The sequence below is a fragment of the Sceloporus undulatus genome, unplaced genomic scaffold (assembly GCF_019175285.1).
Source record: "Sceloporus undulatus isolate JIND9_A2432 ecotype Alabama unplaced genomic scaffold, SceUnd_v1.1 scaffold_13, whole genome shotgun sequence".
In the NCBI taxonomy this organism is placed as follows: Eukaryota; Metazoa; Chordata; class Lepidosauria; order Squamata; family Phrynosomatidae; genus Sceloporus; species Sceloporus undulatus.
Genome location: NW_024802935.1, coordinates 4,428,097 through 4,451,319, shown reverse-complemented (window position 1 = coordinate 4,451,319; position 23,223 = coordinate 4,428,097). Strand labels below are relative to the sequence as shown.

General features: G+C 42.0%; 1 protein-coding gene and 1 long non-coding RNA gene across 2 annotated transcripts in view; both read right to left on the bottom strand.

Moving 5' to 3' along the window:
* LOC121917247 overlaps positions 1–14,136 on the bottom strand; it is a 25,514-nt gene extending 11,378 nt beyond the window's left edge. The window contains exons 1-7 of the mRNA XM_042443013.1: positions 14,112–14,136; positions 12,890–12,945; positions 10,492–10,534; positions 9,539–9,600; positions 8,621–8,731; positions 7,814–7,886; positions 5,473–7,004 (exon numbers count right to left, since the gene is read on the bottom strand). Coding sequence (XP_042298947.1) covers positions 5,473–6,894 — 1,422 coding nt within the window. The 5' untranslated portion in view covers positions 6,895–7,004; positions 7,814–7,886; positions 8,621–8,731; ... (2 more) ...; positions 12,890–12,945; positions 14,112–14,136. The remainder of the gene's footprint in view (positions 1–5,472; positions 7,005–7,813; positions 7,887–8,620; positions 8,732–9,538; positions 9,601–10,491; positions 10,535–12,889; positions 12,946–14,111) is intronic.
* Positions 14,137–15,842: 1,706 nt separating this feature from the next.
* Positions 15,843–23,223, bottom strand: LOC121917223. The gene is made up of 3 exons (XR_006100985.1): positions 22,917–23,223; positions 18,457–18,523; positions 15,843–15,896 (listed from the first exon to the last, which is right to left on the bottom strand). It is a non-coding gene; the product is annotated as an uncharacterized LOC121917223 (long non-coding RNA).

Below are 23,223 nucleotides of genomic sequence, written 5' to 3'. Positions count from 1 at the left end.
CAGGCAGAGGCCTGTTGTTTCTTGCCTGTTCTCCTCTCCCCTCAAGATGGAGGTCAGGGGAGGGCTCTTCAATTGGCAGGCAGAGGCCTGTTGTTTCTTGCCTGCTTCTCTCCCTCAAGATGGGGTCGGGGGAGGGCTCTCAACTTGGCAGGCAGAGGCCTGTTTTTTTTTGCCTGCTCTCTCCCTCAAGATGGGGTCGGGGGGAGGGCTCTTCAACTTGGCAGCAGAGGCCTGTTGTTTCTTGCCTGCTTCTCTCCCCTCAAGATGGAGGTCAGGGAGGGCTCTTCAACTTGGCAGGCAGAGGCCTGTTGTTTTCTTGCCCTGCTTCTCTCCCCTCAAGATGGGTCGGGGGGAGGGCTCTTCAACTTGGCAGGCAGAGGCCTTGTTCTTGCTGCTCTCTCCCCCAAGATGGGGGTGGGGGAGGGCTCTTCACACTTGGCAGGCAGAGGCCTGTTGTTTCTTGCCTGCTTCTCTCCCTCAAGATGGGGTCGGGGAGGCTCTCAACTTGGCAGGCAGAGGCCTGTTGTTTCTTGCCTGCTCTCTCCCTCAAGATGGAGGTCGGGGGGAGGGCTCTTCAACTTGGCAGCAGAGGCCTTTTGTTTCTTGCCTGCTGCTCTCTCTCCCCTCAAGATGGAGGTCAGGGGAGGAGCGCTCTTAAACTTGGCAGGCAGAGGCCTGTTGTTTCTTGCCTGCTTCCCCCTCAAGATGAGGTCAGGGGAGGGCTCTTCAACTTGGCAGGCAGAGGCCTGTTGTTTCTTGCCCGCTCTCTCCCCTCAAGATGGTGGTCGGGGGGAGGGCTCTTCAACTTGGCAGGCAGAGGCCTGTTGTTTTTCCTGCTTCTCTCCCCTCAAGTGGAGGTGGGGAGGGCTCTTCAACTGGCAGGCAAGGCCGTTGTTTCTTGCCTGCTTCTCTCCCCTCAAGAGGGAGGTCAGGGGAGGGCTTTCAACTGGCAGGCAGAGGCCTTTGTTTTTCTGCCTGCTTCCTCCCCTCAGATGGAGGCCGGGAGGGCTCTTCAACTTGGCAGGCAGAGGCCTTTGTTTCTTGCCTGCTTCTCCTCCCTCAAGATGGGGTCGGGGGGAGGGCTCTTCAACTTGGCAGGCAGAGGCCGGTTGTTTCTTGCCTGCTTCTCTCCCCTCAAGAGGGAGGTCAGGGAGGGTCGTCTCAACTTGGCAGGCAGGCCTGTTGTTTCTTGCCTGTTCTCCCCCCAAATGAGGTGGGAGGGCTCTTCAACTTGGCAGGCAGAGGCCTGTTGTTTCTGCCTGCTTCCTCCCCTCAAGATGGTGGTCGGGGGAGGGGCTCTCAACTGGCAGGCAGAGGCCTGTTGTTTCTTGCTGCTTCTCTCCCTCAAGATGGAGGTCGGGAGGGCTCTTCAACTTGGCAGGCAGAGGCCTTTGTTTTTGCCTGCTTCTCTCTCCCCTCAAGATGGGGTCGGGGGAGGGCTCTTCAACTTGGCAGGCAGAGGCCTGTTGTTTTCTTGCCTGCTTCCCCCTCAAGATGGGGTCGGGGGAGGCCTCTTCAACTTGGCAGGCAGAGGCCGGTTGTTTCTTGCCTGCTTCTCTCCCCTCAAGATGGGTGTCGGGGGGAGGCTCTCAACTTGGCAGGCAGAGGCCGTTTGTTTCTTGCCTGCTTCTCCCCCTCAAGATGGGGTCGGGGGGGGGCTCTTCAACTTGCAGGCAGAGGCCTGTGTTCTTTCGTGCCTGCTCTCTCCCCTCAAGATGGGGTCGGGGGGAGGGCTCTTCAACTGGGGCAGCAGAGGCCTGTGTTTCTTGCCTGCTTCTCTCCCCCAAGATGAGGGTCAGGGAGGCTCTTCAACTTGGCAGCAGGCCTGTTGTTTCTTGCCTGCTCTCTCCCTCAAGATGGAGGTCAGGGAGGGCTTCAACTTGCGGGCAGAGGCCTGTTGTTCTTCGTGCCTGCTTCTCTCCCCTCAAGATGGGTGGTCGGGGGAGGGTCTTCAACTTGGCAGGCAGAGGCCTGTTTTTTCTTGCCTGCTTCTCTCCTCCTCAAGATGGAGTCAGGGGAGGGCTCTTCAACTTGCAGGCAGAGGCCTGTTGTTTCTTGCCTCGTTCTCTCCCCTCAAGATGGGGTCGGGGGAGGGCTCTTCAACTTGGCAGGCAGAGGCCTGTTGTTTCTTGCCTGCTTCTCCCCTCCAAGATGAGGGTCGGGGAGGGCTCTTCAACTTGGCAGGCAGAGGCCGTTGTTTTCTTGCCTGTTTCTCTCCCCAAGATGGAGGTCAGGGAGGGCTCTTCAACTGGGCAGGCAGAGGCCTGTTGTTTCTTGCCTGCTTCCTCTCCTCAAGATGGTGGTCGGGGGGAGGGCTCTTCAACTTGGCAGGCAGAGGCCTGTGTTTTGTGCCTGCTCTCTCCCCTCAATAGGGGGTCGGGGGGAGGGTCTTCAACTTGGCAGGCAGAGGCCTGTTGTTTCTTGCCTGCTTCTCTCCCCTCAAGATGGAGGTCAGGGGAGGGCTCTTCACAACTTGGCAGGCAGAGGCCTGTTGTTTCTTGCCTGCTCTCTCCCCAAGATGGGGTCGGGGGAGGGCTCTTCAACTTGGCAGGCAGGGGCTGTTTCTTGCTGCTTCTCTCCCCTCAAGATGGGGTCGGGGGAGGGCTCTTCAACGGGCAGGCAGAGGCCTGTTGTTTCTTGCCTGCTTCCTCCCTCAAGATGGGGTCGGGGAGGCTCTTCACAACTTGGCAGGCAGAGGCCTGTTGTTTCTTGCCTGCTTCTCTCCCCTCAAGATGGAGGTCGGGGGGAGGGCTCTCAACTTGGCAGGCAGAGGCCTGTTGTTTCTTCTGCCTGTTCTCTCCCCTCAGAATGGAGGTCAGGGGAGGCTCTTCAACTTGCAGGCAAGGCGGTTTTTCTTGCCTGCTTTCTCCCCTCAAGATGGGTCGGGAGGGCTCTTCAACTTGGCAGGCAGAGGCCTGTTGTTTCTTGCCGCTTCTCTCCCCAAGATGGGTCGGGGGAGGGCTCTTCAACTGGGCAGGCAGAGGCCTGTTGTTTCTTGCCGTTCTCCCCTCAAGTGGAGGTCGGGAGGGCTCTTCAACTGGCAGCAGAGGCCTGTTGTTTCTTGCCTGCTTCTCTCCCCTCAAGATGGAGGTCGGGGAGGGCCTTTCAATGGCAGGCAGAGGCCTGTTGTTTTCCCTGCTTCTCTCCCCTCAAGATGGAGGTCGGGAGGGTCTTCAACTTGGCAGGCAGAGGCCTTGTTCTGCTGCTTCCTCCCTCAAGATGGAGGTCGGGGGGAGGGCTTTCAACTGGCAGGCAGAGGCCTGTGTTTTCTTGCCTGTTCTCTCCCCTCAAGATGGAGGTCGGGGAGGGCTCTCAACTTGGCAGGCAGAGGCCTGTGTTTCTTGCCTGCTTCTCTCCCTCAGATAGGTGGGGGAGGGCTCTTCAACTTGGCAGGCAGAGGCCTGTTGTTTCTTGCCTGCCTCTCTCTCCCTCAAGATGGGGTCGGGGGAGGGCTCTTCAACTGGCAGGCAGAGGCCTGTTGTTTCTTGCTGCTTCTCTCCCCTCAAGATGGAGGTCGGGAGGGCTCTTCAACTTGGCAGGCAGAGGCCGTTGTTCTTGCCTGCTTCTCTCCTCCCTCAAGATGGGGGTCGGGGGAGGGCTCTTCAACTTGGCAGGCAGAGGCCTGTTTTTTTTCTTGCCTGCTTCTCTCCCTCAAGATGGGTCGGGGGGAGGCCTCAACTTGGCAGGCAGAGGCCTGTTGTTTTCTGCCTGCTTCTCTCCCCTCAAGATGGTGGTCGGGGGAGGGCTCTTCAACTTGGCAGGCAAGGCCTGTTGTTCTTGCCTGCTTCTCTCCCCTCAAGATGGTGGCGGGGGGAGGGCTCTTCAACTTGAGGCAGAGGCCTGTTGTTTCTTGCCTGCTTCCTCCCCCAAGATGGGGTCGGGGGGAGGGCTCTTCAACTTGGCAGGCAGAGGCCGTTGTTTCTTCCGCTGCTTCTCTCCCTAAAGATGAGAGTCAGGGAGAGGCTCTTCAACTTGGCAGGCAGAGCCTGTTTGTTCTTGCCTGCTCTCCTCCCCTCAAGATGGAGGTCGGGAGGGCTCTTCAACTTGGCAGGCAGAGGCCTGTTGTTTCTTGCTGCTCTCTCCCCTCAAGATGGGGTCGGAGGGGAGGGCTCTTCAACTGCAGGCAGAGGCCTGTTGTTTCTTGCCTGCTTCTCTCCCCTAAGATGGTGTCGGGGGGAGGGCCTTCAACTTGGCAGGCAGAGGCCTGTTTGTTTCTTGCCTGCTTCTCTCCCCTCAAGATGGTGGTCGGGGAGGGCTTTCAACGTGCAGGCAGAGGCCTGTTTTCTTGCCTGCTCTCTCCCCTCAAGATGGGGTGGCGGGGGGGGCTTTCAACTTGGCAGGCAGAGGCCTGTGTTTCTGCTCCCTGCTCCCCCCTAAAGATGGGGTCGGGGGGAGGGCTCTTCAACTTGGCAGGCGAGGCCTTTTGTTTCTTGCCTGCTCTCTCCCCTCAAGATGGTGGTCGGGGGGAGGGTCTAAAATGGCCGGCGGAGGCCAGTTGTTTTTTGCCCACTTCTCTCCTTCCACCCCCCCCCCCCCCCCCCCCCCCCCCCCCCCCCCCCCCCCCCCCCCCCCCCCCCCCCCCCCCCCCCCCCCCCCCCCCCCCCCTTCACTTTGCCAAGTTGAAGAGCCCTCCCCCGACCGCCATCTTGAGGGGAGAGAAGCAGGCAAGAAACAACAGGCCTCCACCTGCCAAGTTGAAGAGCCCTCCCCCGACCGCCATCTTGAGGGGAGAGAAGCAGGCAAGAAACAACAGGCCTCCACCTGCCAAGTTGAAGAGCCCTCCCCCGACCGCCATCTTGAGGGGAGAGAAGCAGGCAAGAAACAACAGGCCTCCACCTGCCAAGTTGAAGAGCCCTCCCCCGACCGCCATCTTGAGGGGAGAGAAGCAGAGGTTTTTTTTGTTTTTTTTGTTACTTGCTTTGTTGTTGTATATGCATATGTATGCTGTAAACCGCTTTGATCGTAGGAAAAGCGGTATACAAATAAATCATATTATTATTATTATTATTATTATTATTAATTTATCCGACAGTTGGATAATCCAGAATGTCGGATAACCGAGACTCTACTGTATATATGAAATATAAATGAATTTTATGTTCAGAATTGGTGCCTAACTCCAACATATCTCATAATGCACATGCAACTATTCCAAAAATATTCCAAAATATGAAACATTGTTTCCAAGCATTTTGGATAAGGGATACTCCACCCTCTGTATTCAAATACTAATGCTGTCCAGTATTAGCTAGACAAAAAAACACGTTTAAAAAAAAATAAACAAGTTTGGGTGTACATATTAGGAGGCATCTCAATTAGTGAGATGTCTACTTCCATCATATAAAGGTTTACTCAGAAACATATCTATTGGGTTCAGTTCAAACCTACCCCTGAAAGTTTGTTGAAAAGACACATTAAGGTACTTTCAGAAATTTTCAGGTTTGAATACTTTTTATACTAGATCATTCTTACCATGTGTGAGGTCCAATAGTTTACATTAGGAGTATACAGTGTGAAAGTCATGTCAGTTTTCTGAAGATTATTTTTCCAGGAAGGCAGTTTTTCATGAACTCTATAATAGTTCTCAGATAAGTTTTTAAATCTTTTTATGGGTGAACACCGGGAGTCCTCACTGAAGAAACTTGCTGCTCCTTTAATCCTGGAAACTACAGGTAAAGTTCTTACTGGGGAATTAACTAGAGCATTTACAGTTTCAGACATGTGCACTCCTTCATACTTTCTTTTTAGGCTTGCTGCTCTCAGAAATGTAGGACTTTTTGGAAATCCTTCAGAACACAATTGCTGGTATATGCTGTCAAATGTACTGTTACATTTCTGATACCTTGAAGATACACCATTAAAACTAGATGTGCATAATTTTGTAGACTTCTGAGGACTTGTACACATATTTGAAAACTTAAACGATTTCTGCAACACTGGAGAACACAGTTCCTTATACATTTTTTCAAATGCGTCTTCACATTTCTGGTGAACTTTCATGGGACTTTGATTAACAGGAAGAGATGATAGTGAATAACTCCGCTGTAACAAAATAGCATTATTGAACATTTTAGTCTCATGATTCTCCAGTAATGTATTTGAAGTTTTTACTGGAGAAAGCTTCTTATTTTGCAAATAAGAATTTGTGCTACTATTCAAGGGCACGTTTAAACATGAGGCAGCCTTGAAAGCAACAGTGTCCATTTCCCCACATTTCTCTTCTACTGTTAGATTAAATACTGCTCCTGAATCTGCAGTGTCCATTGGAGAAAAGGACTCTTCAAAAGTATGACTATTCTCTACACAGTCTGAAGATAATGGAGTACATGTTGGACTTCTGACCAGAAAGGTTTCATCTGAAGAAACAATACTATGAAAAGTTGTGGTTTCCAGGCTATTTTGTCCCACTTTCTCATCAAATGAATGATATTTAACAATGCCAGAAGAGTTTACTTCCATGTTGTCCGTATCACAGTTCACAGAAGACACCACACTAGTCACATTGTTCACTGAATATTCAGTTTGAAGCTCATCATCATCAAAAGAACTGTTATTTCTCATATTTGTCATGGACAGTTTATGTTTCTTCTGATTATCATCTGTCATTGTCAAGATAGATTTCACATTTAATGACCTGAAGTTCCTTATTCTCTCTTTACTAGTATTAAGCTTTGTTTTTTTAGGGTGCCAATACCCGTATTTATTCCACCTGATTAATGAACTGGAAGAAGCTTTGTGCAACAGTCTGCTAAGTGTCTTCACCATTTTTGGGTACAAATCTGCTATTGTGACGTTATTCCAAGAGCAATGTTCATCTGCAGATTCATACATTTCCAAAAAGCTACTGAAGCCAGTTTCATTATTACTCCAAAGGAACGGATTTCTAGGTACCATAGTCCCATTGGCTAAATGTGGAGCATGTGAGTTAAATGGCTGGTGACACAGCAATGAAGAATGTACATTTGTAGTCAAGACTTGCTTCCTTGGGACCACATCAGGATGACCTATTAGATCAAATTTTTTAAAAGGAGGTTATAACACACTGTATTTAATATTGTTTAGTTTTAAGAGTCTTGCTGTTGTCACAAGTATGTTACACAGTTAACAGTTTGTAGGCAGTATTAATAGAGTAATGGAAGGGAAGAGAACAGACTAGAGTAATAGAATAAATTATTGCGGATGTATGATTAAGATCCTCTGGGGTCCAATGCACAACTCTTGACAATTTCTCACCCCTGCAGCTATCTGACTACTTAGGATGTATTTGAGCATACATTTGTTTCTACTCAGATGGCACAGAGGGGCCAGAGGAAATAATCAAAGGGGATTTTATATTTACAATATTTATATTTATATCAACAGAGAAACTGAGTAGACAAGTGGATACAACTTTGATAAATACATTCTCAGTCATGGGTTGATCAGTGGACCAGATAAATACATGCTGGTCCAGCTGGCCCTTTTCTCTATAAATACCTATAACTACAGCCCAAATCCCAAATATATGCAGTCCACATCTAATCCAGATCTAAATGTTGCTAAATAAAGTTGTATCATGGGATAGTCTTAACGTGTCTCTCAACTGTTAAATTGGCTTTGTCATTCTTTGGTTAATCCCAGCTAGAACAGACCCGCTGAATCAGTTCTGAAAGAGTGAGTCAACATGTAAGTAAATCCAGCTGATTCAATGGTTCTATTCTAGTCATGACTAACAATATGATTCAGGCCTTTTTGTGTAACCTGTAGAACTATTCACTTTCCCTTTAAGAATGTGTTTTTCACCAAAACATTTACACTTTGTTATTATGCTCACCACTTAAGGAATCATTGCCCAGCTCTTGCAAAGGAAGCCACTGGTGATCATCCCTTGCTTTTGTTCTTGCAACCTAAGTCCAAATCCCCAAAACAGGCAGTTAGTATACAGAGATTTCCAAAATGCTATTTTGTTTTATTTGTGACATGTACCTTATTAATTACCACCAGCTGTTTGTTAACATAGGACAAATCTCAAAAATCTTAGTTCTTAATATTAGGCTGCAGCTACACTACAAAATTAATGCAATTTGGCACCACTTTAATTGCCATGATTTAATGTTATGGAATTATAGGATATGTAATTCTTTGAGATATTTATCTGTATATACTCGACTATAAGTCGACCTCATGTATAAGTCGAGGGCAAGTTTTGGGGCCAAAATTATGGATTTTGCTATGACCCGTGGATAAGTTGAGGGTAAAATTTAGGGGCATATAGCAAAGGATCTAAAGGATGAAGCAAAACAAAACAATGTCAAAGAACTTCTAAAATTCCATCAGACATAACTTTTTGTGCTTATTCTTAAGAATGGATGGATGAGAGAATAGAGGGGATCGGTGCTTCCCATATTATACTCTTGCTTTACACTAGGAGACGTTTCCTTCTTTTAAATAAGAGTTAAGATACAGTTCTTATATTGACTCATAGATAAGTCGAGTCAGTTTTTTGGGTTCAATTTTTTGACCAAAATGTCTAGACTTATACATACAGTATATGCTGTAGTTATGCGGACAAAGTAATACCAACTATATTGCAGCTATATGTGGAAAGAAATTGTAATATGATTGCCTGAACAGCTGTTACCGTAAGCACTTTTGGAATAGAGCTGGAACCATCCTCCAACAGCAGGTCCACTTCAACTCTGCATTTATTCTTTACAGGTGTTGCGGAAGAGTATATGGGAGGAACATTCTCCTAAATTATAAAATAAATAACATTCAGCTATTTAGAGTAAACAAAGGGTTTGATACGTACTCTGTAGTGAACTCTCATTTAGGTACAGGTTAAACCTAGATTTCTAAGAAAAGTCAGAAAATACTGTAAAGACAGAAAAAGTTCCTATTCAAATTACTTGTGTAATGGTTAGAAAGGAACTGAACAGGAACTATGACAGACACACAATGCATTCAGAAGGAGGTGAGGTTCCTAACAAATGGTTCAAATTTCAAGATTCTGGGGGGGCGAGGGGAATCTGTGCTAATGAAACACTCATAGATGTAATGCAAGACCAGAAAGAACTTACATTTCATATACTACCCGTAGGAGATTTTCACATGTGCCTTATCTCGTCTCTTCCCTGATGAGACGCACACACTTCTGTCAATCTTTCCATATTCTACAGTGGCAGGGTGCATGCAGCCCTTACGCAACCCATGCTTATCCCGTGGCTTTTCAAGGCCGGGATTTTACTGAGTAAACAAAGACTCTAGAGATTATAAAATATTAAAAACATGTACAGAAAGCTTTTGTCATCAGTCCTTGAAGTTAAAGGAATTTCTATTGCCAAATAATTCAGAATTTCTCCAGATGGTCTTACTTCCTGTCAGTTTTCAAAGAACAGCATAAAAAGGGAGGAAAGGAGGTAAAGGAATCAAGCAGCACCAATTAATTCTCAGTCCATTTCTTTTCTTAAATCATATTTTTCCTGAAGCACAAATACCTTGAATTTTTAAATACATTTAGCAAAACATTCATTCACTTTGATATATGCTGAAATGTTACCTTTATATGTATATTATCCAAGTGTCTTTTAATGGATGCCAGCTCAGCTTTGCCTTTGTGATCTGCAATTCAAGATAACAATTCAAGATTTAGGATAACTAATACCTGTAGGTTATGGTGATTTTAAGGGGTTTTTTTCCAAACTGTTTAGGAAAATTCTATATTTACAGGAGAATTAACTCCCTAAAAGAACTTGAGGTAAATGCCCTTTATGTAATATTAGACAGCTCTATCCAGGTATTCAAAAAACAAAAACAAAAACAAAAACAGTTAAAATCAATACAAGATAATTGTAGTGCTATATCTTTGTCTCTTTCATCACTGCTCCCTACATTTGAACAGTGACAACCTGAAAACAACATTATCATCTATGAATGGCGCATCTCTATTAGATTAGTAGTCCTACTTTTTTCCTGGCTTTCCAGAAAAATGGAGAGCCTCCATTTAAAACACAAGCTCTCCTTTTCAGACTGTCACTCTCCATCTAGAAAGAGCAATGACTGAGAACACAGGCCTTACATGTTTGTTTGTTTATCTCCAGGATTTATATCCCACCATTCTCCCACAATGGGATTTATAAAAACCCACTCCTTTTCAGAGGCTGATTTGAAACAGCTGTGTTGGGCCGGATAGGCATGTGGTTGCTGCCACTCCAGGGCAGCCCCAATCTGCCTTTTTAGGCAGTTTGTTTCGCCCCTTAGTTAAGTATACTTAACTACATAGGCAATGTAGAATACTAACGGTAGATATTTCACTCACAGATAAAACTTACTAAATGGTTATCTGAACAAGCAAGCACAGTTTTCAAAAGAATAATGAGAAATTATATTTTCTAATTAAGATTCTGTTTCTTAGTAGCCTACAAATAGCCTGTGAAAGCACAAGGATTATGAAAAAGTATTTATAAAGACAAATTTTTACAGCTACAAATTTTTCTTTTAAGTTTGCCATACCTGTATCAATTTGACTCTCTCCACACAGGTCTGTTTCAAATGGCTGTAAAGAATCCCCACAAAACAAATGCTATTAGATTAAATTTAGACTATAATACAGCTATGGTATGAAGGAAAAAAAGGCTTTCAAAATTTTATTCTGAATATCTAAACAGTTTTTTTATAGTAGCAAAGTAAATAAATTTCACTATTCATCAAAAAGCATACACGTGCTCCAACCATAATGTAGGGTTGGCATTTATTTTTCATTTCATTGACCAGCTTTTATCAATTTCCCTGATCAGCACTTAAATATATGCTTAAAAATTCAAAGGTTACATTGTATTAAATAAAAATTTTATTAAATGCTTTAAAACTTCACAAGTATGGAAATGCAATTTTTGACAAGACAGGAGTTTCTTTAGATACTGTTAACTGAACAAACTCATTGGCTTTGAAATAGCAGATATACGTATATTTCAATGCAAGTAATTTCTAAACAATGGGGACATCATCTTAAAAATATATACTAAAATACATGAAAAATTAAACAAAAAGAATTTTTTGCTGCACATTCCTTTAAAAATAGCTTGACTGAAGCCACATTAAGACATTTTCAAAAGTTTTGAACCTGCAGGGAAAAATTAAGTTAGAAACTAGAATACTCTTATTTTAAAATGTTTAAATAAAGACATACAACAATCATTCCTAGCTCTCTTTTTGTTTCAAATCCCCATGCAGCTGTAAACTTTCTAGGTTAGTGCTTCTCAAGTCTTCTAGGGAACAATACCCTGTTTGTGCCAAATTATTACTATGTTCACATAGTCTCCTGAAAACTAGCTCCAGACAGGCAGCTGATGGCTCACAGACTAGGACCTGTCCATGGGGCAGTGCACTGTGTATTGTCCTAGGAAGGATGTGAGGCCATTCACAATCTTTTATATACCACAAAAGCTGTGGAGATGACACTAGGAGAAGGGGAGGAATACACTCATGTAATATAGAAAACAAATTTAATTAATTAAAATAATTAAAAGCAACTGTTTAAGAGTTTTCTTATCTTTTTAGTTGCATTTTATTCTTTTATTGAAGTTGACTTGTTTTAATACTGCAAATTATATTTTAATACTCCCTTTATCTATGTTTAATTGTATTCCCAATTCTGTGGGAAAGCGGGATATAAATGCATATAACAACATAACCAAAATAATGGGGGCATAGGCTTGGCTCTTTGTCCATAATCATTATGTGCACATATATACATCATAAATATATCTCGTCTTCGCAAAGGGCTTTCTCCTTCTTGGCCCCACAGACTTGGAACTCCCTTCCTGACGAGCTCCACTCCGTCGCCTCTCTTGATCTTTTTAGGAAGAAACTAAAGACCTTTCTCTTCCGACAAGCTTTCCCCCATATGTCCTGATGTTATGTGGTTCTCCCCCCTGATATACAACTGTTTATCCAGCTAGTTTTTGTGTGTGTGTTTTAAGAGGTTGTATGTTTTATAGTTTTTTAAATTGCATTGGGATGTTTTTAACATGTTGTTGGTGATACTGTACTTGTTAGTTAAATGTTATATTGTATCACTTTTGTTGTACACCGCTGTGATCGAATTTGGAACAGCGGTATATAAATAAAATTTTATTATTATATTATTATTATAAAAATCGGGGTGGGGTGGGTTATATATAAAGTTGACAGATTTATCAATTTATATTCAGGACCACGATAAGCAGCAGCAACAACAATAAAATCAGCATCAGTTCTCCAAGGAGCTTCTATGTGGTATGATGGTTGTTGTTGTTGTTGTTATTATTATTATTTCCAAGGGGAGAAGTTTTTGCCTCCCATGTCCTTTCCTTGTGTAAACTAGAAATTGGTGGAACAATTAGATTTACAAGGTAAGCAAGCAAACACTGACAACAAAAATGCCAGAAGGAAAAATCTTTCGCACATAACCGCAGTCACAATTTTAGATTTGCTCTTGAACACAAGCAAACTCCAAGAGTAATGATATAATACACAGACTACACAAACAAGAACCATATGCTGCACCCTTAACAAGAATTTTTAATCGGGCATTGCCCTTTTGAAGAAAATGACTTCTAAGAGTGTGCTCTACTGTTTTAAAAGTATTTTAAAAAACTGTTTTTAAACATTTTAACTGTATATTTTAAATAACATTTAATATTGTTAAAAGTTTAATTCTATCTTAATGTTGATTTTTATATTTTTAATTATATTATACTTTTTCTTAAATGTGTAAGCTTCCTTGAGTTCCAGTTCTGGGGATATGTGGATGATAAACAACAATACGACCTCTTCTGGCTCAGATACCCATTTAGTCTGTTGCATGGAACTCAGGCTCTACAGAGGAAGAGTACAATTTCCTAGTGTGAAACCATTTAAAGACACATACCTCATAAGTTGCATGCTCCTCATTTTCAAAGTCAGAGGCCCGCTGCTTCTGTATTTCTTAATTAGACGAAAAAGGAGAATTCTTGATTACAGTACATTTTGCAAGTGAAAAGAAATGTTCCTTCAAGGCCAGTTTACACATGCAAACTAGACTTTTATATTCTCCATTATGCTAAATTGGATGAACTGGACTATACATCAACCCAAACCTTTTTCGGTGGATGAATGAAAGGGGAGATTGTCTATGTAATTCTAGAAATGGTAGCTGGTGCCATCCATTACATTATTTATTAAATAAGCTTTAACTCTGGAAGAAAGAAATCAAGACTGTACATGAAGGATAGAGACATTAGGCCTTTCAGATGCAGTTCAAGTTTAACTCCCATTGGCATTCATTAGTTAGTCTGGCTAGGGTTGAAGGTAACTGTCATTCAACATCTTGAGGAATAATTCAAAGGTATAACCGTGTTAGTATGTAGAATCAGTGTGTAGAGAGATTTTGTAGCACCTTTCAGACTAATGGAAATAAAGAAGTTGGCAGCATCAGCTTTCATAGACTTCAGCACCTGAGGAAGTAGACTGACGTCTACAAAAGCTTATGCTGCCAATTTCTTTCTTTCAGTTAATCTCAAAGGTGCTACAAGATCTCTCTACATCTTGAGGAACAAATATTATGCACCTCTTACAACAACACATATAGCGCAAGTGTAAATTCAATCAATTTTAATGGCAGGTTTTAAGTAAATGCGTAATTACAGCAACCTCCATGTTAAGACTACAAATCAAGCAGTTGCTTTCAGGTCCCCGTGTACTTCATGCATAAAACTCCATTCTGTCACCAATCAGGTGTCATTAATCTAATCTTAAACAGAGGCCAGCCAGTTTTTCTGATGAAATGCATCATGTCCAGATATAGCTTTTTCACAATTAATGTCTGTACTACACAAGTATATTCTGATGAGCAATTCATACAACTCATTAAAAGTAGTTACATGAGAAGTTAGGAATCAAACTCATGCTTCATTGATTTTTAGCTAGACCATAAAAATGATTGTAGAATATCCCCAAATCAATCTTTTCCTCTACTCAATAAAAATAGTTAAAAGTATAACTTTTGTTCAGTTTGGAAACAGACACTGAAGAAGAAAATGATGGTGATTAATTATACTCCTCTTTCCCCCAAACCAGGACTCAAGCTGGCTACATTCCAAAACTTTTCTTACCTATGTTTTCTTGACGTTGTACAGTGATCTGCAAATTGAAAGGGAGGTTTCAGTTAATTATTTGCGCTACAAAAAGTCCAAAAAGTATATCTCATTTTTCAAAGGCACCGATGGCATTCTTTGCTTGGAAAATCTTCATATTCATAGACAATAACATCTTGAATATTAACTAATATTACATAGGGTACATTTGCTAGTTTTAGACACACAGTGGCCTTGTCAAAGTTTTAACTTGGGACCATTAGCCGGGGATAACTTAGCCGCAGTAGACCATGCACTACCTGACTGGATGACTGCAATGCACTCTATGTAGCACTGCCCTTGAAGAAGACTGGGAAACTGCAGTTAATGCAAAATGCAGCAGCTAGAAAGATCACTGGAATTCCATTCAGATACCATATAGCACCAATTCTGGTTGCCAATACATTTCCATTCTGTATTCAAGGTGCTGGCAATAACATTTAAAGCTCTAAACAGCCTGGGACCTCAATACTTGAGGGGGTACCTCTCTCTATAGATGCTTGCCTGAGAACTGAGATCTATTGGAGAGGCTCCCTCCATGTCAGCACATTGTTAGAGGACACAGGAGAGGGCTCTTTCTGTGGTGGAACTCTAGTCGTGGAATTCCCTTCCCCGGAGGTCTGGTTGACCCCAATGTTGGAATCATTTCAACACCAAGTTAAAACTTGGCTTTTTATTAGTCTTCTGACCAAAATGATTTTACCCAGACTGCATAATATGTTTAATGATTATATTATTCAAGACTGTTTTAACCTGTTTTAAACTATCAGTTTTTAATTGAGAAACTATTACGTATATTTTTAATCTTTTAAACTTTTGCAATGATGCAAGCTCCAGGAAAAGAGATTCCACCTCAACATTAGGAGGAACTTCCTGACAGTAAGGGCTGTTCAACCGTGGAACACACTCCCTCAGAGTGTAGTGGAGTCTCCTTCCTTAGAGGTCTTTAAACAGAGGCTAGATGACCATCTGTCGGGGATGCTTTGACTGGGATTTCCTGCATGGCAGGGGGTTGGACTGGATGGCCCTTGTGGTCTCTTCCAACTCTATGATTCTATGTTTTAAATTTATTTTAATTGTAAGTTGCCCTGAGATCTTCAGATAAAAGGTGGGAAGTAGATCACCAGGTTGGCAGTTTGAGGCCCAAGTGCCATGTAATGGAGTGAGCTCCAATCACTAGTCCCAGCTTCTGCCAACCTAGCACTTCGAAAGCATGTAAAAGTGCAAGTAGATAAATAAGTACCACTTTAGTGAGAAGGTAACAGCATTCTGTGCAGTCATGCTGGCCACATGATCACAGAGTTGTCTTTGACAATGCTGGCTCTTTGGCTTAGTAATGGAAATGAGCACTGCCTCCTACAGTTGGACATAACTTGACAATTTTGTCAAAGGGGAAAATTTTACTTTTTACTTTATTACATGTTATTAACATATTTCCATTATGAATACATTGGGCAAAGTACTGAAAACAAAAACCCACAATTTTCATCTTAAAGATAACAGAAAACCCTAATTTTGCTCTGGAGGCATGCTGCAGTTTTCAGGGATCATAAAAGCTGGAAGGATACCAAGGGCCATCTGGGCCAAGATGTATCATTCCAGACACATTTCTTGATTTTTCAACCTGAGCACAGCATAGAACACAATGTTACCTAGAAACTGGAAGCATGAGAATATACTTATTGCCAGTTACACATTTTTTAAATACCTGGTAAGAACGATCTATAATTTCAGAGCTTGACTCTTCTCCCCAAATTTTTTGTCCTAGAAATGATACAAAAATCATTACAATATTGCCACATGCATAAAATTTTGTTAAACATATATGGTGTTATGATGAATATGAGTGACAAGAGAAAGTAGTGTTAAATAAGTGATACCATTCAAGTTCTGCTCACTACTGAAAATGTCTATTTTTTCTTATTTAGTTTTACCCTATGTTCTCTTTCTTTTTCACTGAAGTGTATGATACAATACTAGAAACCAACTTTTATCATCATAAATGTGGTATAAAACAGACAGGCCCAAATATCGACAGGTGGAGTGCTTGGGTGCAACATGCCTGTTTGCTTCCCCCTCAGGGACGTCAGACAACCCAATACAGTACAGGAAACCCTTACTTATAATAACTGTAAGAAATTGGAACTGATTAAAAGCTGAACCCTTGTAGAGGGAATTATGGTGACTTGCTTGGGAGTGCCTGAATGCACACATGTGCATGCTGCTTGCAAAATTTCTCAGTCAGCTTAGTGCCCCTTTCCCCCTCAGCTTGCTTTGCAAGCAGTGTCATCATTCCCAAGCAAGCCTTCATAGGCAAGAACTGATGAAAAACCAGACCTCTGGTTTGGAAAGTAATTTGCAAGTGTCAAAAGCACAAGTTGTCAGATAACAGGGAGTAGAAAGGCAGTGGCTTCCTGTACCAGGAAATTATTGAAATGTAATGTTATAATTTTTCATCTAGGAGAATATAGCAAACACTGACTTATATAAGACAAAATATACACTTAACAACATAATTCACTCATATCACTGAAAAAAAACCTGATCCTATCTCTGTAAGGTCATTAAGATTTTCCTTTCTTGGGTGATTCCATACTGTGGCAGAACTTAGGCTTTCATATGGAGGCAGATGGTTGACGAGATAAAGAAAAAACAGAGATACAAAAAACAAAACAGCATTTGGAAAGTATATTTTGCAGTTTATGAGACTGTGAAATGCCTCTATTAAATACTGTACAGCATGTATTGTCCCTCCTTTTTCCTATAGAAAAAAAGAAGGAAAAATCGCAAGCTGACTCTTCTACCTGTAGACTAGGCAAAACCAAAAGCTTCCTCTTTACTAGATTACTAAATTTGGGTTTAGGTTCACTTCTTCTGCACCACAGAATCATGAATACTTTTTTAGAACAAGCTTGAGTCTTGTGCCCAGCATTCTGCCTCACCTCCTCCTCCTCCTTGATTTTCAGTTGCTCCACAATTGAAAATATATGTAATAAATTTCCTATCATATCTGAACCAGGGAAATGTGGTTTAATCTCAAACCAGAAACCAGGATCATATCAGATACTGGTTTCATCTCTATTTGGATACACAAAGACCAGGTGGTTGGGGTTTTTTTTTGTTGTTGTTTTGTTTTTTCGCCTAATAGGTCTATTAAAAATAACATTAATAAATTTAAACTCAGACTCCTCATAGTTGGAAAGGATTGTACAAGATCATGAGCTCGGTCTCTAATTGTCAGGATTGTGACTGCTTTATTATTTAGGATCTCCAATGATATTATAAATAATAGAGGTGAAAATGGGCATCCCTGTCTAACCCCTTTTCCCTATTTATTAACAGAAAGGCCTCTTGGTTTTGATATATTACTTTGATCCAATTTGTTAAATTTTACTCAATATCCAATCTTTGTAAAACCGAAATTATGAGATTCCAATTTAAGTTGTCAAATGCTTTCTCTGCATCTATAAAGTATAGAGCCAATTTCCTATCAATATTTTTGCCATGGAGTTCTAATAAATTTATTAATATTCTTATGTTGTCTTTTATAGACCTATTAGGCAAAAAAACCCACTTGGTCTTTGTGTATCCAAATTTTTAGCCAATTTTTAATTCGATTTGCTAAGATAGATGCGAAGATTTTATAATCGCAATTTAATAGAGAACTAGGTCTGTAGTTTTGGGGATCTGCTTTCCATTAGTTCTTTATCACCATCGTTATCATCACCAAGGGGAGGGGAAGCCCCCAGTGAGCCCTTGGTTTCAGGACTCCCCCTGGATACCAAAATCATCCCTTAATATAAAATCAAGGTTGAAATGGTTGAAATCAGTGGTTGAATTGTTGAAAATATTATGGCAACTGTATATTACCCATTTAATTTACGTTTATTTAAAAAGCACATCATAATAAGATAATTAGCATAACTCCACAAAGAGTGGTATCCTTTCCATTCTGCTTTGCATTTGACTTCTTTTCCATTCTTTGCCTCAAGCTTGTACATGAAAACATGTTGCTATAGAAATGTTTTTTATATAAGAGAATGAAGAATTTTTGCTGTTCTTTTATTTCCAGCTGCTCAGCTGTAACATTACACAATGGGTTGGAAAACAAGGATCTTCCAGGCTACACATATTGTTATACTGGAATGAGACCTTTGCAATGCAATAATATTCAGTATATGAGTTAACAAAACTTAATGGATTTTTGCCTGGGTAAATTCCATTCACACATTGTCTGCACATATTTCAGAATATTATTGTATTGTATAAATTTAAAATCAAATTAAAATTAAAATATAGTAACTTTTAGTAAAAATGTGCTTACCATCAGGTGTACTATAAGTCAAAGATTTGATAGAGACAATCATATCATCGTTGAAGGGGAAATTGTACTAGGTTTAGAAAACAAAGACATGCCATTGTTACAGGTCAGCTTACTGCTAAAAATTCAGATATATGGAAACGTTTTCAGAGGAAGTGTAAAGTGTGCATTATACTGAGATCATAACTTCAACAAGCTGCTTGTCCAGATGGATTTAACCAGAATAAGGACATGCCCAATTTATAAGTTACAATAGTCCTGTCTGATGTGATGTTGATCTGAATTACATAGGGCCAACAATACATGGACACGGGTTCTTTGACTGCACCTGCTAAAATCTGTGTGTCTGAATCCAATCAAAGCAGCAATATTGTGGACCAGAGTTTTTAAACCTCTGTGCTGTTTTGTCAAATCTATTTCCATTTCCCAAAAGTACAGTGTGCAGTCACCTCTCAGTTAAAAATGTCTACTCAGCTTTGGATCAAGTATCTAGAAATTCTTATGTTTCTTAACACTGCAATGTGACTTTACTTCTATTATCCTTCCTCCAGGTTTTGCTTTTTAAGTTAAGAAGCATCCCATCTATAATAACCAATGTAATAATGTTTTCCATGTAGAATCACAGGCCATTGAGTCCAACCCTCTGCTCAATGCAGGAACCTCAGCTACAGCATCCCCATCAGGTAGCTGTCCAGACTCTTTTGAAGACTTCCAGAGAGACTCTGCCATTCATAATGGGTTCCACTGCCGAACCACTCTTGCCATCGAGAAGATCCATTTAATGTTCAGTCGAAATCCATATTCCCGTAACCTAAAACAATTAGACCTGGTCCTACCTTCTGTGGCCGCATAGAACAAACCTGTATCATCCTCCCTGTGACAGCCTTTTAGATATTTAAAGAATGCAATCATGACATTTCACAGCCTTCTCTTCAGGAGGCAGGATATGCCCACTAATTCCCTCAAGCCTTTCTTCATGTTTCACTTGATTCAGCCTCTAAAGCAGTGGTTCCCAAACATTTGTCCTCCAGATGTTTTGGACTTCAGCTCCCTGAATTCCTGACTGATGGCCAAATTGGCTGGGGCTCCTGGGAATTGAAGTCCAAAACACTTGGAGGCCCAGAGATTGGGAATCACTGCTAAAGATTCCTATAACTAATTCATACCACAGTATTGTCAGAATCCATACGCAACGTTCTATCATGTTGGCATGATGACATTCGGGGATGAAGATATGAGGGCATGGTGATATGGTGATTTAACACTGCATAGTATGTTGGCTATTGAGAAGGGGATATCAATTATGTTAAATCCAAGCCTAGGAAACAAGGAAAGGAGTTGTTGTTGGGATGATCTTCTTCCTGAAGGGAGATCAAATGATATCATAGGAGGAAAAGGAGAGAAACATGCTCGTTGATTAGGATCAAAGAGGTGTGGTTGGGATTGGAAAAGGGGGCTAGAGGATGGGAATGTATTTGTGATAGTACAAGGGGGAACGTTTCAATTCTGACACTGAACCCAGAACGGGGAACTTTCTGTCTTGATAACCAGAATAAATCTCTTGTTTCTACTACACTACGATGCAGTCTTGGTTATTGGGAACTGGGTCCTCCAATGCTGACAATTATGATCACATCAAATTAAAAGGACATTTCTTCCTACACCTCATTTCAACCTATGTTGATTCTGAAGACCCCGACAGATTATACCTGCCAGGGTTAAACCTTGATAAAATAAACTCTGATCACCATAGAATTTCAAGTACTAAACACATATACCTGCAGTTGCAGGACTGTTCGTTGTAAAGCGCAATGTAGACAACTTACTGTATATACTCATGTATAAGTCGACCTCATGTATACGGTAGTATTAGATCTACAACAGACATTGTAGGTACAGTATCTTACAATAAAGTATCTCTTGTTGATACTGGACTATAATTCTCACAGACAACCTCTTACTCTGTATCTAATCATGATAATCAGCAACTATTTTCTTTGACAGTCAATCCCCAGTTTAAACTCTGAGATTTGCCAATGCCAGATCAACTTCCAAGACCAATCCAAGTCCATGTGCCACAAGAAAAAAAGGTCCCCATATTCCTGAAGTATGTCAACTATTCATTTTTGCATGACAGTCCATAAAGTTTGTTCTTTTTAGGATTGGGAAGGGGGTTGGGGTAGGGGATTAATTAGAAATATGGGTTTTAATTTTATATTGTATCTTATTGTTATGCTTGTTTGTTGTAACCCTCCTCAATCCGCAGGGAGAGGTGGGCTATAAATAAAATGTATTATGATTATTACTATTAACGTTAGCATAACTTTGTTTTATTGGGTGTTATAATAATAAGACTACTGCTGGCTAATAAGAAATCCAAAACTCATACGACAGATAAAATCTTCTATTTAGCAAGGTTCCTAGCATATTTATCAAACTATAGAAGGCTAAGCTCAGAAGGAGCAATGAAGATAGAAGGAAGGAACATCACCAATCTAGGATATGTAGGCAGCACAATATGAATAGCGGAAAGCATCAACAACTTGGAACAGTTACTAAAAAGGTCACGGAAGAAAGCGTAAAGGTAGTCCTGCAGCTGAACATAAAGAAAACAAACAATAACTACAACGGAGGACCTACAAAAATGTGAATTAGACAATCAGGAAACTGAAATCGTCAAAGCCTTCTCATACCTGGGGTCAAACATCTCCCAGAATGGAGTCTGCAGTCAAGAGATAAGAAGAATAAGGAAGGGAAGGGCAGCCACAAAAGAGCTAGAGAAGATCCCAAAGAGTAAAGCATGAAAGTTAGAATCGTCCAAGCCGTGTTATTCCCAGTCACTATGCATCTCGGGTGTGAGAGATGGGCTATGAAAAAAGCAGAAAGAAACTCATTTGCGATGAGGTGCTGAGGATACACAACATGGGTCCTTAAACAGATCAAGCCAGGACTCTCCCTGGAAGCCAAGGTGACAAAACTGAAGCTATTGTACTTTGGCCACATCATGAGAAGACATGAATCACTGGGGGGGACCCAATAATACTGGGAAAGGCCGAGGGAGAAAGAGAGGAAGACTGGACACCAGATTACTAGAGAGATGACTAGGACATGGATTAGCAGAACCTAAGCAGAGTAGTGGAGGACAGTGGGGATATACATACTGTATGGAGATATCCCATTCACAGGGTCCCCATGAGTCAAGGTAGAGTCCAGGTCAGCTAACAACAACAGAAATTGAGCCAATAAAAAGATGCTATATAATAAAGCGTTTCTTAAGGAGCTTTCCCCTCACTAGTTTGCACTCATGGCGCTATGTCAACTATGTACTTCTGTAAGGCGGTGGTCCCTAAACTGTGTGCCCTTTAAGAGATTTTGGACTTAGCCATGTTGGGCAATAGTCTGGGATTCTGGGAGCTGAAGTCCAAAATAGTTTGGAGACCACCGCTTTCCATAATAAGATTAGCATCATTTAGATGTCAGGGTGAGTGTAACTAGCCACAGAAAGGATCTTGAAAATGCAGACTCAGTTAGGTCAAGTCTTCTTGGCTAGTGTTTCGTAGTCTAAGAAATATGTTAGGGATCTTGCTAAATCCTCTGACTGTATAGGTTTTGGGTTTCTTACTAGCATTACTCTTAGTGTTGTTATCATCATCATCATCATCATCATCATGGCTCAGAAAAGGAGTCACCACAGCAGGGTGGTTTTATGGAGCAGGTGGGTTTTTAGACTCTTTTTAACATGAGTGTATTTTACTCAATTTTATATTATATTTTATATTGTCATGTGATTTTATATGTAAACATTTTAGCTGTTTGAATTGTATAATCATTTTATCTGTATGCCGCCTTGGGTCCCTCTGGTTCTGTGGCTCCATTCTATGAATGAAATAAATAAAGAGGCAGAAAGCTTTTGTTGTTGTTGTGTTTTCAAGTCCTTTAACTGCCCTGGCTGGATGCTATGGGATTCTGGGAACTATAGTTTGTTGTGGCACCAGAGCTCCCTGACAGAGAAGGCTAAATGCCTCATGAAACTCCAGATCCCAGAACTCCCAAAACACACACTCCACAAATAACAACCCAGTTTGAGACCGCTTTAACCGCCTTGGCTGAGTGCTATGGAATCCTGGGAACTGTAGTTTTGTGAGACAGTGAGCTTCCTCTGCCGGAGAAACCTCTGGTGCCACAATAAACTACAGTTCCCAGGATGCCGTAGCACGCAGCCAAGGCAGTTAAAGCGGTCTCAACCTGGATTGCTATTTCCGCAGTGTGTGTTTTGTCACTATATCTGCCATGGCTCAGTGCTAAGGAATTCTGGGAACTGTAGTTTGATGTGTCACAAGACTACAGTTCCCAGGATTCCCTAGCACCGAGCCAGGGCAGTTAAAGTGGGATATTGTTTCTGCAGTGGCTGTTCTGGCACTGCAGCTGCCCTGGCTCCGTGGCAGGGAATTCTGGGAACTCACCTTCTCCATAATGCCGTTCATGGCGGCGGCGAACCGCTCTCGGCTCCGCTTCATCCTCCGCTCCATGGCGCCGCCGCTTCCTCCGGGGTTCACGGCCTCATTGGGCTTCGGCTCCCCCTATTTCTTGAGCCCACTTGGTTCGCTCCGCGCGCCCCCACCGGAGTGACGTCATTGGTCTCTTCCGTCATTCAAAGCAATGGCTGAGTGCTGGAGAGGGGAAAACACACCCAGAGCAAGGAGCCGTCGTTGCCTTTGTTGTATCCTCCTCCCGCGATTCAAATCCGGCGCTCCTCCAATCGCGTCGTAG